At 23.1% G+C, this 15,155-nt stretch overlaps 1 protein-coding gene across 1 annotated transcript; it reads right to left on the minus strand.

Annotated features, from left to right (window-relative positions):
* Nucleotides 1-1,074: 1,074 nt before the first annotated feature.
* On the minus strand, nt 1,075-15,069 carry LOC129612225 (receptor-type tyrosine-protein phosphatase kappa). The gene is made up of 17 exons (XM_055525757.1): nt 14,765-15,069; nt 6,277-6,401; nt 6,149-6,172; nt 5,471-5,583; nt 5,229-5,393; nt 5,022-5,156; nt 4,827-4,964; nt 4,588-4,751; nt 4,383-4,518; nt 4,148-4,320; nt 3,932-4,008; nt 3,765-3,841; nt 3,431-3,691; nt 3,240-3,332; nt 3,088-3,182; nt 2,862-2,997; nt 1,075-1,936 (listed from the first exon to the last, which is right to left on the minus strand). Exons 1-17 carry the CDS (start codon nt 14,830-14,832, stop codon nt 1,865-1,867), a joined length of 2,052 nt encoding a protein of 683 aa, XP_055381732.1. The 5' UTR covers nt 14,833-15,069; the 3' UTR covers nt 1,075-1,864.
* Between the last annotated feature and the right edge of the window lie 86 nt (nt 15,070-15,155).

Genomic DNA, 15,155 nt, shown 5'->3' on the forward strand with positions numbered 1-15,155 from the left:
ATTTTGTTTTTAATATTTATTTAATTTTAATTATAATTATAATATTAATTTAGTAATTTTTATAACATTTATTAGTAATTAAATTTAACTTCATTTCCGGCCTCGTGCAAAATTGTAAACGTTACATCAGCACTTTTGATGGGAACGATAATTTTATAATTTCTTCATGGTTAAACGTTTTCGAATGCAGACGTTCTACCAGCAATTTACATGTGAACAGAAATTAGTATTGTACTAAAGATGTAATTCGATGCCTCTTGAATATGTTACTTGACAACGTGATAACTTCCATTTTAATTTCACCCAACATACTCGTATACTTACTGCTGCACTACTTCTGTTACATTTGAGAATGATACACATTGCTTTATTCTGCAGAATTTGAAACCTATTTTTTTTCAAGCTCATCTTATCATACCAAAAAAAAGTTGATGCTCAGAAATCCAAATTATGGCAAAATAATTGTATTATAAATTTTCTACAGCATACTTTACAGTCATACCATACGTTTACAAATAACATACATTTTTAATTTTTTACCATATATTTTTAATAATATTTCTTCATTTACCGTCACAAATGCTCTCTTAAGATCAAAAAAATAGCTGAAAATTACTGGATTGTTTTCTCTGGCTTTTTTCCAATCGCATATATTGTGTTTAATGCTGATTCGCACGAATGTGAATAACGAAAACCCATTTTTCTCATTACGCAGAATAACGTTTTCCTATAAATTATAACAGGTCTCTATATACCATGTATGACGTGCCTAAAAAGTTGCATAAAATTTTTACCTGTTTTTTTATAAATATTATTGTATTTAATTTGAAATACTTGTAATTTTAATGAATAAAACAAAATATTTTCATTTTTTTTTCTGATTTTTTTTTACTCAATTTTTTTTTTTTTTGTACATAATTGATCTATATAATATCAACAATCAAGAATATATAATATATAAATTTCTTTTGGCATTGAATATATAAACAAATTTTTATTTTTTTTTTTTTAAATATTTTTAACTCTTTTTTTTTCTAATAAATAATTCCAAATTATTACAATACTACATATATATTTATAGAAACATATAGGTATATAAAACAGTTTTATTTTTCATTTTTTTTTTCATAAAATAGTTTTAATAAATCAATATTGTATGTTCAAATGAATGCATACAAAAGCAATTAAAATTTTATATATATATATATATATATATATATTTGTATATATATATAATAATTTTAAAATATATGTATATAGGTATATATGTATACATAATTATATTATGTATTAATATATATAACAATAATAATTTGCAACCGCATTTTTAAGTAGTAAAACTTTTCTCATTTTATATTTAGCTTTTCAACAAAATAATTATCATTCAAGACAGCTGTTGATAATCACTTGAAATTAAAAAAAATATGTTAAAAAAAAAACGTTTTTCATATCCTTTTCTCTTCTTTATTCCTTTTTTCTCCATCTTTATATAAATATTTTGAAATATTATGTACAGACATATGTTACGTACATAATACCAAAATTGATCTTAAATTATTTGATGTTATCCCAAAATCATAACAATGGACGAAACATATTTTTGTCTGCCTCTCTTCAAGAAAAAAAAAAAGGAAATATAAAAAGGATGAAAAACATTCCAAAACTAAAATTAAACAATTATAACAAATCAAAAATCAAAAAGAAAAACAAAGAAGATCTCCATATTTATGTGCACTTTGAATCCTTTTCAAAAAGGATTTTTCATTTTTCTTCTGCACCAAAAACAAAAAAAATTTTTTTTTATTTTTAATTTTTCTTTACGAAAAATCATTTCAATATTTCCCAAGATAAATTTCCATATTAACTATTTTCGATCTTTATTCAAAAAATGTAGAACATAATGCAATACTAAATCATAACAATATTTGTATTCAGCCTGAAAATAAAATAAAACAAAAAAATATATAAAAATATTATTGCGTATAAATTTATAAATTGATTAAAATTATATTTGATATAATTTAATAGAAAATTGAAAAGAACTACCCCAAACAATTTCGTTCTGAATTGTTTCAGAAATTTATTTAAAAGTTTGTATCTCTTTAATTTAAGACAGCCTATGCCGTTATAGCCCTGTATAATAATATTTTCGAAATACATTCTATGATATCCTTAACATTTCATAAAATTAAAGAAAATAAAAGACTACCTTCCTGCACTGAAAGAAATATTGTAAAACCTAAGCTTAGGACAATACAAAGTATATGTAATCCTTTATTATTAGGGTAAATTTAATTTACAGTCGAACACGCTTAATGTGAAATAGAAAAATGTCTAAGAATTTAGGGAAGTTGTAAAATTAATTTACACTTATGATTTACAAAAAAAAGCAGATTGTCTGGATTGTTCTCTGGATTTTTTTTTTTTAATTTTTATTATGTGATCTTAAAGGAGCGAAATTGAATGAAATTAGACATTCTGATGTTGAGAATTACGTGATTTTAAGATTTTCTATTAAGCGAGTTCGATTAAAATTAAATGAAAATACAAGTATATTATAGTTGTGATATTAAACAGGGGTTAAAAATAAGGTTATATATTTAAAATCTATTCTAATAGATTTTGAAATTTTCTTAAATAAAATTTTTAACAATTTACCAACAATATTAAATAATACTAAACTAATAATTAGATTAGACTAACAATGAATTACAATCTTTTTTTACAAAATATTGTATAAACTAGAATAATTCAGCAAAATATGATTTCAAAACTAGTTACATTAAAGATTTCTACATTACATCTTTTGTAAAATTAATTTAAAAACACACTATCCCAATATTAATAATAAAAAAACATACCATATTTTCAACTAACTGTGGTCTATGACGTCTAACAGTTTTAACTGCTTGAAAAACATCAACTTCACCATGTTGTATAACTTGTTCAATACATGCATTTGCAGCACAATAAACGCCAGCTCTACTTCTACCATTTCTAAAAAAATAATAATTACACTTAATTATTTAAAAATTTTTGCTTTTGTTGAAATTAATATTAAAAGGTGAAATATCGTGTGTAACTTACGGAGACACAACACAAATTGGTCCATAATCAGTTTTTTGTCTCCATAATTCGACCATATTCATTAAAAATACTAAAGAATTTGTTGACGTTGGAACCTTAAAAATTAATTTTTTTTTTTATTAAATTCAATATTGATAATTAAAATTAACAACCTTATGCCCCATTGGCCAACATGTTAACTGAAATAGTTGAACAGTTTTTGTTGGTGCTTTAACACCAGCCATCATTTCTGTTAAGGAAATAATCTATAAGAATTGAAATGTTAATTAGATTAGACATTTTATACTCAAATTTATTAATTTAAAATTTATGATTTTATAAAATATGAACATTAACACCTTACTTTCTTATTAATTTTGAATTCCCATTGTTTAATATTTTGATAATGTTTTGCGCTTGCTAAATGGACGGAAAATACCGGACCATATTTTTCTTCTTTAGATTTTTGTGGCCAAAATGCCGGAAATTGGACAGAATTAGCTGGCGGTTGACATAATACAACAACAGCTGAACATTCATGATCGTATACTAAAGACCAAAATTCTCCTAATGTATGCTTTAAAGGCCACTCTGTCACAATATATTCCCTGGGTTTTGTATACCCCTAAAATAATATATTAATTTTAATACGAGTAATAATAATAAAAAAAATGAATTTTAATTTATTTTAGACTTACATCTACAAAAATCGCATTAATATAATCAGTAAAAGCATTTCCTTGAAAGGAGATTAAATAAGGTCTAAAATTATCCGCTGAAATAAAACAAGAATAAATACAACTATTAGATTTTCTATAAATAAATTTTTAATTTCAATTGAATAAAACATATAAAATACACTTACGAGGCACACAAAGTACATCTCGATTCTTTTCTCTATTATCTGCTCTATGACCACCAGCACAATCACCAATAGTAAATCTATATGAAAAATTTGTAGTATTACAATAATTGAGAATTTTATATAAGTAGTATTTAATTAAATTAGTGAGTGTGTTAAACTCTTTAGTGAGTAATTATGCAAGTAATTATGCATATACTTTTTATATTTATTAGGTACCTAGGAGTCTGTTTACATATTTGTAAATATTCCATTTGATATTTATTCATTTTAGTTACTGTATCCTTTTTAGCTTTTAATTTTAAATTTTCTGAAAGTTCAGCAACTGGAAACCAACTTTTTCCACATACTACATGTTCTTCTAAAGTATCATAAACAAATTTGTATTGATCCTAAAAAATTTATAAATAGATTTTAGTATTTTAAATTCATAAAAGATCTTGGTTTAGCATACTATAGAATCAATTAAACTTTTCCTAGATTGACGTAATTTTTTAAAATAACCAAAAATATGAAAACAATCTTCTTCTTCAGCAAGTTCTAAATTTGCATCTATTGCTAAAAATACTCCTGATCTACCACCACCATCACTAAAAATATAATATTTTTTTGAATTGTTTTTCTATTTAAATAATAATAAAAATATTTGCTCATCATACTTGCAGTGAACTAATATTGGACCAATTGAATTAGTACGTATTACTGTTCCAACAACAGCACGTATTCGTCTTCTAAATTCTAAAACAGCATTTGAAAATGGACATGTGTGGGAATGCCATTCAGTATAATGAAATTGTAATATTAATCTTTCTTCTACTAGTGCCTAAAATAATAACAATATTATTAATTAGTTGAAATTTTTTTAATTTGCAATATTTGTGTATTATTTTATACTTACACCAAGTTGTGCCATATATAATCTAAAATGTCTAATATGAAAATTTGCTAATTGTTCCTCTTTTACCATATGGACGTTAACTTCACCGTAAGATTCATGTGTTTCGGCATTTGGTGGCCAATATTGGACGCACATTACCTTAAAACAATTTTTGTTATTCGAACAAATTTAAATTTGCATTTTATTTAAACTTACTTTTGTAAAATCAAAAGTTTTTGTTAACATTACAATAGCACTAACATTTTCCTGCCAAACCATTCTCCAAAAATCGTTAACAGTTTCTTCTGTTGGTCCTTGTGTAACAATATAGGCATTTGGTTTTAAAAGACTCTATATATACAAAATATAGTAATCAATTTAAATGAAAAATAATTTATAATTTTAAAATAAAGAAATTCTTACATCGACATAGGAGGCATTAACATAATCAGAATCTGGAATATTTGGAATTTTTTTCAATACCACACGATTATAATCATACGGAACACATTTTTGATACTGATTTTTTATTGAATTATTTTTTCTCATTGCATGTCTACAAGTGTTATTATCAGCTTTAGTTGCTATCTAAAAATATAATTAAATTTCAAATTATATTAAATTTCAATTGTTCCTGGAACTTTTATATATAATTCAATAAATACCTGATATTCCAATTTAAAAAGGACTGGAAATTTTCTTCTTTGTTCACATAATTTCAAAAAATGTTTTAAATCTACTGGTCTATCAGGCATTGCCATAGAAAGAGCATTTTTTTCTGTAATAAAAATTTAATTAAATTAATAGTATTAATAAAATGCTTCATGTAAAATAGGAAGGAGTGTTTACACACAAAACTTTTTTAACAAATTGTTTGATCTGATACAAAATTTGTGAAGGTTTGATTTTGTCAACGTTCAAGAGTAATATTTTACAACAAATTTTACTTGATGGACAAAACATGGACAGAGCAACGTCAACCTTTGATTAAATTTTATATAAAAATTAAAATTGTGGTTTGCTATTTATGTCAATGTCAGTTGCTTTTAACGCCACTTTGTGTCATTATTATTTATATTAAATGTGGGGAATTTTAAAATTTCCTTGATACTGAGAGAAATTTTTTAATATTTTAAGGCTGGTGTATAAAAAACAATAAATTTTTAAAAATAGTGTTTTGAAATTTTGTATTAATTTTACTTTTGTCATTATTAATATCATTTCATTGAAATTTTAGAAAGCAATTGAGAAAATAAAATTATCGTATCTTATGAAGGGATCGGTTTTCATACTGTATCTGTTTCATTATTATATTAAAAATACGAAGGATCAAATTTTCTTACCTTTTACCTCTATTTGAACCTTATCTGAAAAACAATAGAAAAAAAAATTTTTTTAGAGTCGCATAAAATTGGGTTTTTTCTTTAATAAATTTTCTTATCTGAATCAAAAATTTTATTTCTTTTCTTACCTATAGAAATAAGACCACTATTAAGCATACTTAATTTAATAGCACTAGGAAGGGAAACTAAACTTGTAGTATGAGTATTGCTTTTAGTTTTATTCTTTTCAACATCTGCATATCTGGTTGTCGATCTGTAATAAAAAAAAAACATGAAAGAAAAAATATAAAATAACAAGGACCAAAAAAGTTGAATCTTTTCTTGAATGAGAAATTTTCATATATAAAAATTGATTTTTTATGAATGAGATTTGAAACGATATAAAAAAATTTTACAAAAATAATAAATTTTAAAATTATAGACATAAACTAATAATAAAATTTCAAAGCATTCTCTTATTGATTTTTTCCATACCAATTACATAAAAACTGTCTCGTCTACTTTTTGTTAATAAAGTTCTTTGTAATTCTATTAATCTATTATAATAAACACTTGTTAAGACAACGTAAGTAAGGATGGTTCTTGTAATTGATATACGGCCGGGAGAAGAGAGACTAGTTATTAGGTACAAATAATGCGACGAGAATTATATTCCGGTGAATGTCCATAAATTAGGTTTGGTTACAACTAAAACAGAAATACTATTTATCATTAGAAGAGAAGGATATCTTTTAATGTGAGCACGAGAAGTAAGTATATAAAGGTAAGTTTAAATATAAGATTTAAGTTTAGCAATCACAATTTGTGAGCATCAACACTTTGACAAAGAATATTATATGAAGCACGGTTAAGAAGGTCCTGATAAGCATGAGTGTATAATTCTAATTGACTTACAAATTATGTTTGTAATCTATGCAAAAATGAAGTCATGAAGCAGCGATGGAGGCTAAAATACAAACGATTTAAAAATGGAATCAACGTCAGATTAAACAGAGCAAAATGTCGGAGGAATAATAACAGGTGTTAGTTTAGCAGGTATATATTAATAATAATGGTAGAAGAGTCGGGGATAGTAAAACTATCCAAAAAACAGAATTTTTTCTTTCCTCTACAAAAATTAGTCATAAATCAATTTGTCACTTATTTTTATCTTTTTTCTTTGAAAAGTATTTAACTATATTGTAATTGGTTTCCTATTAATAAAATTTTAATTGCTTATCCTACGTATTTCGAAAAGATAATACGCAAAAGAAGTACTCATCAAGGCCCTATTTACGTCGTTACAAATTCTCATTCTTAGTTAAAAAATGAAACCATACCAATATTTTAATATTATTAAAATAAATTTACGTCTTTAGCTGTTTCAATTAAATTCCAAATATACAAAAAAGCATAAAAAAATAAAAAAAATTTTTTTCTAAATTTAATTCTTAAAATATTTTTCAATTCTTAAGTTTTTATTCCTTATTTTATTTCAATTATTTCTCAATGATGACGCATTTATCATTATGATAAATTGTTAACAGAAGAATTTTCAAAAAAAAAACATAATAGAAATAAATTAGGAATGTACAAATTATATACAATAATATTATATATGTATGTAGTGTTGTTCTTACAATATAAACATTGACACATTAGGAATATTTGAATACATTCATAATCCATGCATACTCATGCACACTTTTAATTCTTATTTGTTTTGCTATTCGAATAAACAATAAAAAAAAACATCCGTTTTTTAAAAAATATTTACGATTTAAAATAACAATTTTTGCATATCAAATTTTTATGAACCATTATAGTCACAAAAGGTAAAATAAATATTTAGTGTATAATACATACAAACGTATACAAAAAAAGCAAAATGTTCATTTGTGCACGTATGCAGGGGTGGATTCATTTTGAAATGAAATTGGAGAAATTCAAATTGTTGCAATGCACAAATCACTATAAAAAGCATTCGTGTTTGCTCAATTCTTAATTTATCTGGACATTAATTATTCTGCCCCAAAAACGACTTGAGGCAAACAAATTTTATTGCAAATTTTGTATATGTATGTTTACTTAATAGACTTAATCCAGCCCTGCCTCTTCAAATTGTTCTTTTTTTTTTTTAAATTTTAAATAAACAATGAAATTGTTTTACTTTAATATTTTATTTACAATGATGTTGTATACAAGCAATTAAAACGTCGAAACTTTTATATTTATTTTAAATAAGTATAATTATTTAAAAAATAAGGAGATAAAATATATGACGTGCCTCGAAATGTAACAGAACATATTATAAGATCCTCCAAGGAGCAAGTGAAAAATGGAGCGACAAAGAGTGCTTTGGTACTTAATGTAACCAGATTTTTGGAGAGCTAAATTTGCACTCATTAATTGCAAAATTTTAAAAGATTATCATTAAAATATCAAAAATATGTATAAACTAATTGCTAGGGTGGCTGTCTTTTTTGTACATTACACAATCTTGATTCCGTAAAGGGAAATCGTCTTTGGCAGGGCGTAAATTTTTCCATTTACATAAAGTAGGAGTATTAAGAATTATGGTGCCGTGTGGTATGAATAGAAGCACGTTGGGACTAATTCGACTCATCAGATTTGTGAACAAAATCCCACCATCATTAAGTTAAATCCGCTTTTTTGTTACAAGAAAGAATTATGTAGACAATACAGACGACCCTATGGTGGGTTTAACAACACATTAATATTAGAAGAAAACTATGTAGCGCTTGCAAGATTCTTTGGAGTTTTGACTACAGGGGAAGTTGAAGTACATTATAGATACTGTAACAAAGAAAATATTAGTTTGGTATTAGAACTAATATACAGAAATGCAGCACGGTAAAATCTGTACATTGCGACTGAAGAGTATAAAAGTATTACAAGTGGTTACCGACGTGCTTGTTGTAGTCTTTATAATGAGTACCGTCATCATATGTGGTATACTTTTCTTAATAATAATCAACTATATTTTTAGTTATTTTATCTTAAGTCAACTATATTCGTTCTATTTTAAAATACTTAATTTTTGGTCAAAATTTTATTTTCCATTCAAAAGATTAATGAAAATATATTAATTAATTTATTACGAATTATTTGTTAAACAAACAATCAAAACAAAATTTCACATAGGATTTTCTAGCGTTAATTAGTAGATTACTATCACTTAATAGTTAAAATTAAGTAGACTGAATTAAATTTTTGTTTTTTCTTCTTTTCACTTTTTTTTATTCTTTATATACTCATTAAAATTAATTTCATACCATTTTTTTTTTCAACTTATTAACCACATTAAAAATATTAGACATTAGAGTACAGTAAGTATATAAAACAAATATCTATTCTTCGATTATAGGGTTAAACAGAAATATGTGTATATAATATGTAATCTCTTTGGAATAATTATTTTTTATAGTATGTAATTTACAAAATGAGAACAAGGAAACAATTTTAATACACATACATTCCGACATAATTATACACGCACATATACTCTTAGGCATAATTAATTAATTCATATATAGAATATTATGTATTAAATAAAGATTTATCCTTTATAGGATAATGAAATGATTACCCTATAATATTTACACGTGCCTATTTTATTTTCAAATTTCTTTCTATATTATATAACATGTATTTATAGTGTATTTTCTAAATAAATTCGAAAAGTATTTCAATGAAGGGTTCTATAGTATAATATGTAAATTTATCTATTTGAATTAGAATTAATATTAAGAACAAATGATGCTTGACAATAAATATATTTTATCAATAAATTGCACGCTTAGACATTAAATTATAGAAATTTTAATAATATAAGAGTTTTATATTGAGTCACAAACATATAAGCACAGAAAATATATCCAGATAAAAGTATAATGGCTTTTCCTTGGTATAATGGAAAATTTCCCTTGAATATAGTAAAATAAGCATACTTTTAGGATGCGAATAAAAATTTAATATGTATTAACGAAATTAACGAATAAGACCAAATTAAGTAAGTAAAGCTAAAGTAAGTAATTGTGTATATTTTTATGCCTAGACGAACGTATGTTCAAAATACCGGAACTGCCACTATTTTCGGTGAAATCTGCTGAGATATCATGAAAGGCATATGTTAGTTGTCACACAACTTCGAAAGTTATTTATCATTATCGCAGAAATTTTCACAGAAAGTATGTATATTATTAGGACTTTTATGTCTGATAAAGATGGTTAAAATTTCTTGATTCATTGCGGTAGCTGCCATTCTAGTTAAATAGTTGTTTGATCATATCTTAGAAACTATTTAAATTGCAGTTCAGAAATTTTTCAATATTTAGTATGGTAACACGACAACTATTATTTCTGTGCGAACGTACATTCGAAGAGTATTATAGAGTTAACACGATCAAGTTTATTTTTCTCTTTCTTATAGAAATATGGAAAATCTGAAGGATATCAGAAAAATAAGTATCCAAAAATTTTATTTTACAAATTTTCGGAATATAAAATAACAAGAGGAAAACGAAGCGAAATCAAAAGTCAATTATACAACATTTACACTCAAGTACAAAATTATTACGCCACTCATAATCAAATATAAATTAATTATGTATTTTTAAATTTCCCCTTGTAAACTTGTAAAGAAAACATTCTGAGAAAATGTATACAAAAAATGTTGTTTAAAAAATTTAAAAAAAAATTTTATTTTACATTTTCATTAAAAATAAGACATCGTGTTATTATGTAAATAATCATTTTATATACAATATATGTATATATAAATTTTAATTATACTCGCACCAAGTACAAATAATTTTTTTTTTTTGTTAAAATTAAATAAAAATTAGGGTATATGTATATGCAGACATTCTCTTTATAGTACTCATGCACCTAAATTCCTTTTATAAGAAATCAAATACATAATAATATATAAATGAATATTTTATTGTACATTTATATATTTCAAGAACATCACTAACCGTCTAGATATACATATATTAATATGTATACCTATATTATATCTAGATTTATATATACAGAGAAGAGGTATTACACGAAAAAATGAGGGCATTAAAAATGAATACCCATATAATTGTGTACTTTAAAAATTTCATATTAAAAAAACTTAAATAATATATATAATGTATATATATATATATTGTACATATTATATATTGTATATATAAGTATATATACAACATTCATTATAAAATCCGCCATCTATACATATTTACAGATATTATAGGTTCATGTATGTAAAAAATTCCTTTAAACAAAAATTTCAAATTAGTCACAATAAAAATAATAATTATTTCTAAGAAACAAAAGGAAAATATAAGAAAAAAAAATATAAGAGTATAAAAGAAAACTTGAGAAAATCAATACAAAGTGGTCATTCTATACATGATACACATAATGATATATATACTTAATATTCTTATATAATAAACTATACATATATACTTAAATATCTTTACCTATATATATATATATATAATTATACAAGGACCATATTATTTTTCAAGGATATATACTTAAAAAAGAGAAAGGATCGTAAATGGCAAAAAAAAAATTTTTTCTAAAGGAAATTCATGATAATATGGAAAGATATAGCTGATATATATAGTCGATTTTTCAATAGCATAGAATATAAATTTAAAGTAGATATGTGTACATGATATATATGTATATATATATATATATATATATATATATATATATATATATATATATATATATATACATATATATCATATAGTGTCATAATGATTTATATCAGTGAATTTAAATGGCGTTTATATGGTAATATAAAAAGCTTTATAAGGATTTATGGAAATTTTTGAAAAATTTTTGTTCTGAGGTTTAAAATTTTACGTTTCAATTTTTTTATTGAAATTTAATACGCATATAAGTAAAATAAAGGTATGGTATCAAATAAATGAAATCGAACATAACTGCATATATAAATAATTAGCTATATATTTTACTATTTGTTTATTTGAGCGCTATTTTACAATACGTAAGATCTTGCTATTATTAAAACATTCACAAAAATGTTCGCACAATATAAAACTCATTTAGTTTTTATATACTAAACAACTAAACAACGGCTTCGATGCCTCGTTGAAATTGCTCCCCATCATTTTAAATACTTATGTTTGTACTTCTAACATCCGCCCCACGAGTATTCGGTAATCAAAGTAAATTTCAAAACACTATTATTTCCCAAATCTTAAAAATTACATCTTCTCTATAACTTCATCATCATATTTCTTAAGTATATACAAAACTGTGTTTTAACCTCAATTTTCTTTAAAAGCCCGTTTTGAACTCGCTGATGTTATATAACAGTTTTTCAGACAAATATATTTATCAACCTTAAAAGAGTGTCAATTAGTGTTCCACAAATCAATTACAGTGCCGCCTCACAATCGTTGAAGTAGAAACAATATGTACGCATCCTATGTTAACGATCAAAATTTAAATAGTGCAAATTAAAATGACAACCAAAAACTAAGTCCTGCAGTAATGAAGAATTATTTTCACTTTGAACGACTCAAAATTTTCGATATAAGTGCGAAGATGCTATCCATCTCATTTCCACTTAGTAGTTTGGGTATATCCATATCTTTAAAAATTTACAAAACAATAAAATTATGTCTTAATGCATTAAATTCATAATACCGTATTCTATATACATGAACAGAAAACCTACGTCTTAATCCCCAAAAATTTTAAAATGGTAGGAGTATTTTAATTTTATTATAGTAAAAATTTACTCCAGGCATAAAAATGTAATAATCCTTTTCCTCTTATTGCTTTAGAAAATACATACTTCTTTTCTCAAAATTTTTTAATATTAATAATATATATATTAAACTATGTACAGCAATAAAATATTAATTACAAAAAAAAAAATGAAAATTTTCAATTCATAATTTTCTTATAAATTCTCTTAATACAAAATATTGTTACTATTTTTTTCTGTGTATATTCATTTATATAAAAAATCTATGTAAATACATATACATATATATCATGAATATATAATAATAATATGTTCTCCCTAATGGAATTCCCTAACCATGACCTCACAATAATATTATAAGATGAGTTATCTTTGACGCCACCTTAAAAACAAAAAATTATTTATATACAAAAATGAATGTTTCTCATATTTTTTTATATATACATTTTGTTTCAATATAATTTTTTTTTATTTTAAATAACAACAAGTGTTAAATTATAAGAAATTTAAAAATTTTCTAAAATACAAAATACACATGTATGTAGGTATATGTTCTTATTTAAAATACGTATTTTTTGGGAATTTTACGTACAAATGTTTGTATGTGTTTGTAAAAGAATTTTATTTCTTTTTTTTATTTTTTAAAATAAGATTGAAAATATTTTGTATAACCTAAATTATTAAAGTATATAATGTGAAAACAATTACACTCGCGTAAATATTATAAGAGTATTTTCATGGGGGAATATTATAAGAGTATATAGGGTGACCATACTCTAAAAAATATAGAATAATAGACTATAGTCGCTCTCAATTTTCTTACTTTCAAATAAAATTCGAAATAACTAACAATTTGTTGTACTCATCTTTTCTTTTCAAAACTAAACTAATTCAAAATAAATACCGAATCTAGATGCCAGATAAATGCATATAATTTTCCAAAATTTCGTTCCAAGATTTTCTCAACAATTAAAATTCTATAAGGGATAATTTTTACCGAATAACCTAACTTTGCCGAGAAATAAAACTACCAATTTTCAACAGGACACTCTTTGGATCCGTACCATTCATATACATATAATCCAATTAATCCAATATAATCCAATTGAAAATCCAATAAAAAATCCAACAATTTATAATACAAATTGAAATATATCAAAAACTTTTTAAAATTCTTATTTTTCTTATATATACATACGTATAACACGTTCGGTACGGTGTTAAATTATTTTATATATCTACATAAATATAATAATATAATTTTAATATTATTAATTCTATATATATAATAATTGTATATAATATATATAATATATATAATATATTATGGATGAATAAAAATAAGAATAAGAAATAAATATAAGATACAACAAAAAATTATAACCTTCTCAATGAATTTTTTTTTATTGTGAATACTATATAATATATAAAATAATATATAATAACATAAAATACTCTTATATATATGTACCATATACATTTTATAATAATTTAACATACAATGAAACATGTACTTTTTTAAAAACATTATTTATATTTTTTTTTAAATATATTTATAAATATATATATATATAGAGAGAGAGAGAGATATAGAGAGATGTATATATATATATAGAGAGACAGATATAAAAATGATATATACGAAGCATATATAATGAATCTTAAAAATGAAATTTATTTTAAATTTTAAATTAAAAAACGAAAAAAGAGAGAAAAATAAAAACGTAAAATGTATATATATCTATATATATATATATATATTTATATATATATTCTTTTTTAAATAATATTTGAGTATTTTGTTTTCATTATCTTTTTTTTTTCGTTTTTGTTTTTAAAATCGCTATTTATAATTTTATTATAGGTACCTAGATCTATGTCGTTTTTGACTTCCAGTTTGACTATTCTCCAGTTCACTTACTTTACTTAAGGCCATCTTTTTTTTGAAATTAAAAAACGTTTTTTTTTTTAAATATATAAATATAAATAATTAATTTTGTTATCTATAATATATTATATATATATATATAAATATTTATAATATATATATATATATATATTTGTATATAGTATATTTATATAGTTAATAAACTTTTATAAACTCCTGTTTTATAAGTTAAGTATTTTTTTTTTGTATTTTACATATGATTTTTATAATGTTTTTTTAATATTTTGTTTATTTGTTTTTATTTTCAGATATTTTTCAACACACAATCATATTAATATTTTTTATTTTATTTTATTTTTTTTATATATAAA

This window comes from Condylostylus longicornis, unplaced genomic scaffold (genome assembly GCF_029603195.1).
Source record: "Condylostylus longicornis isolate FDR11 unplaced genomic scaffold, ASM2960319v2 ptg000064l, whole genome shotgun sequence".
Classification (NCBI taxonomy): Eukaryota; Metazoa; Arthropoda; class Insecta; order Diptera; family Dolichopodidae; genus Condylostylus; species Condylostylus longicornis.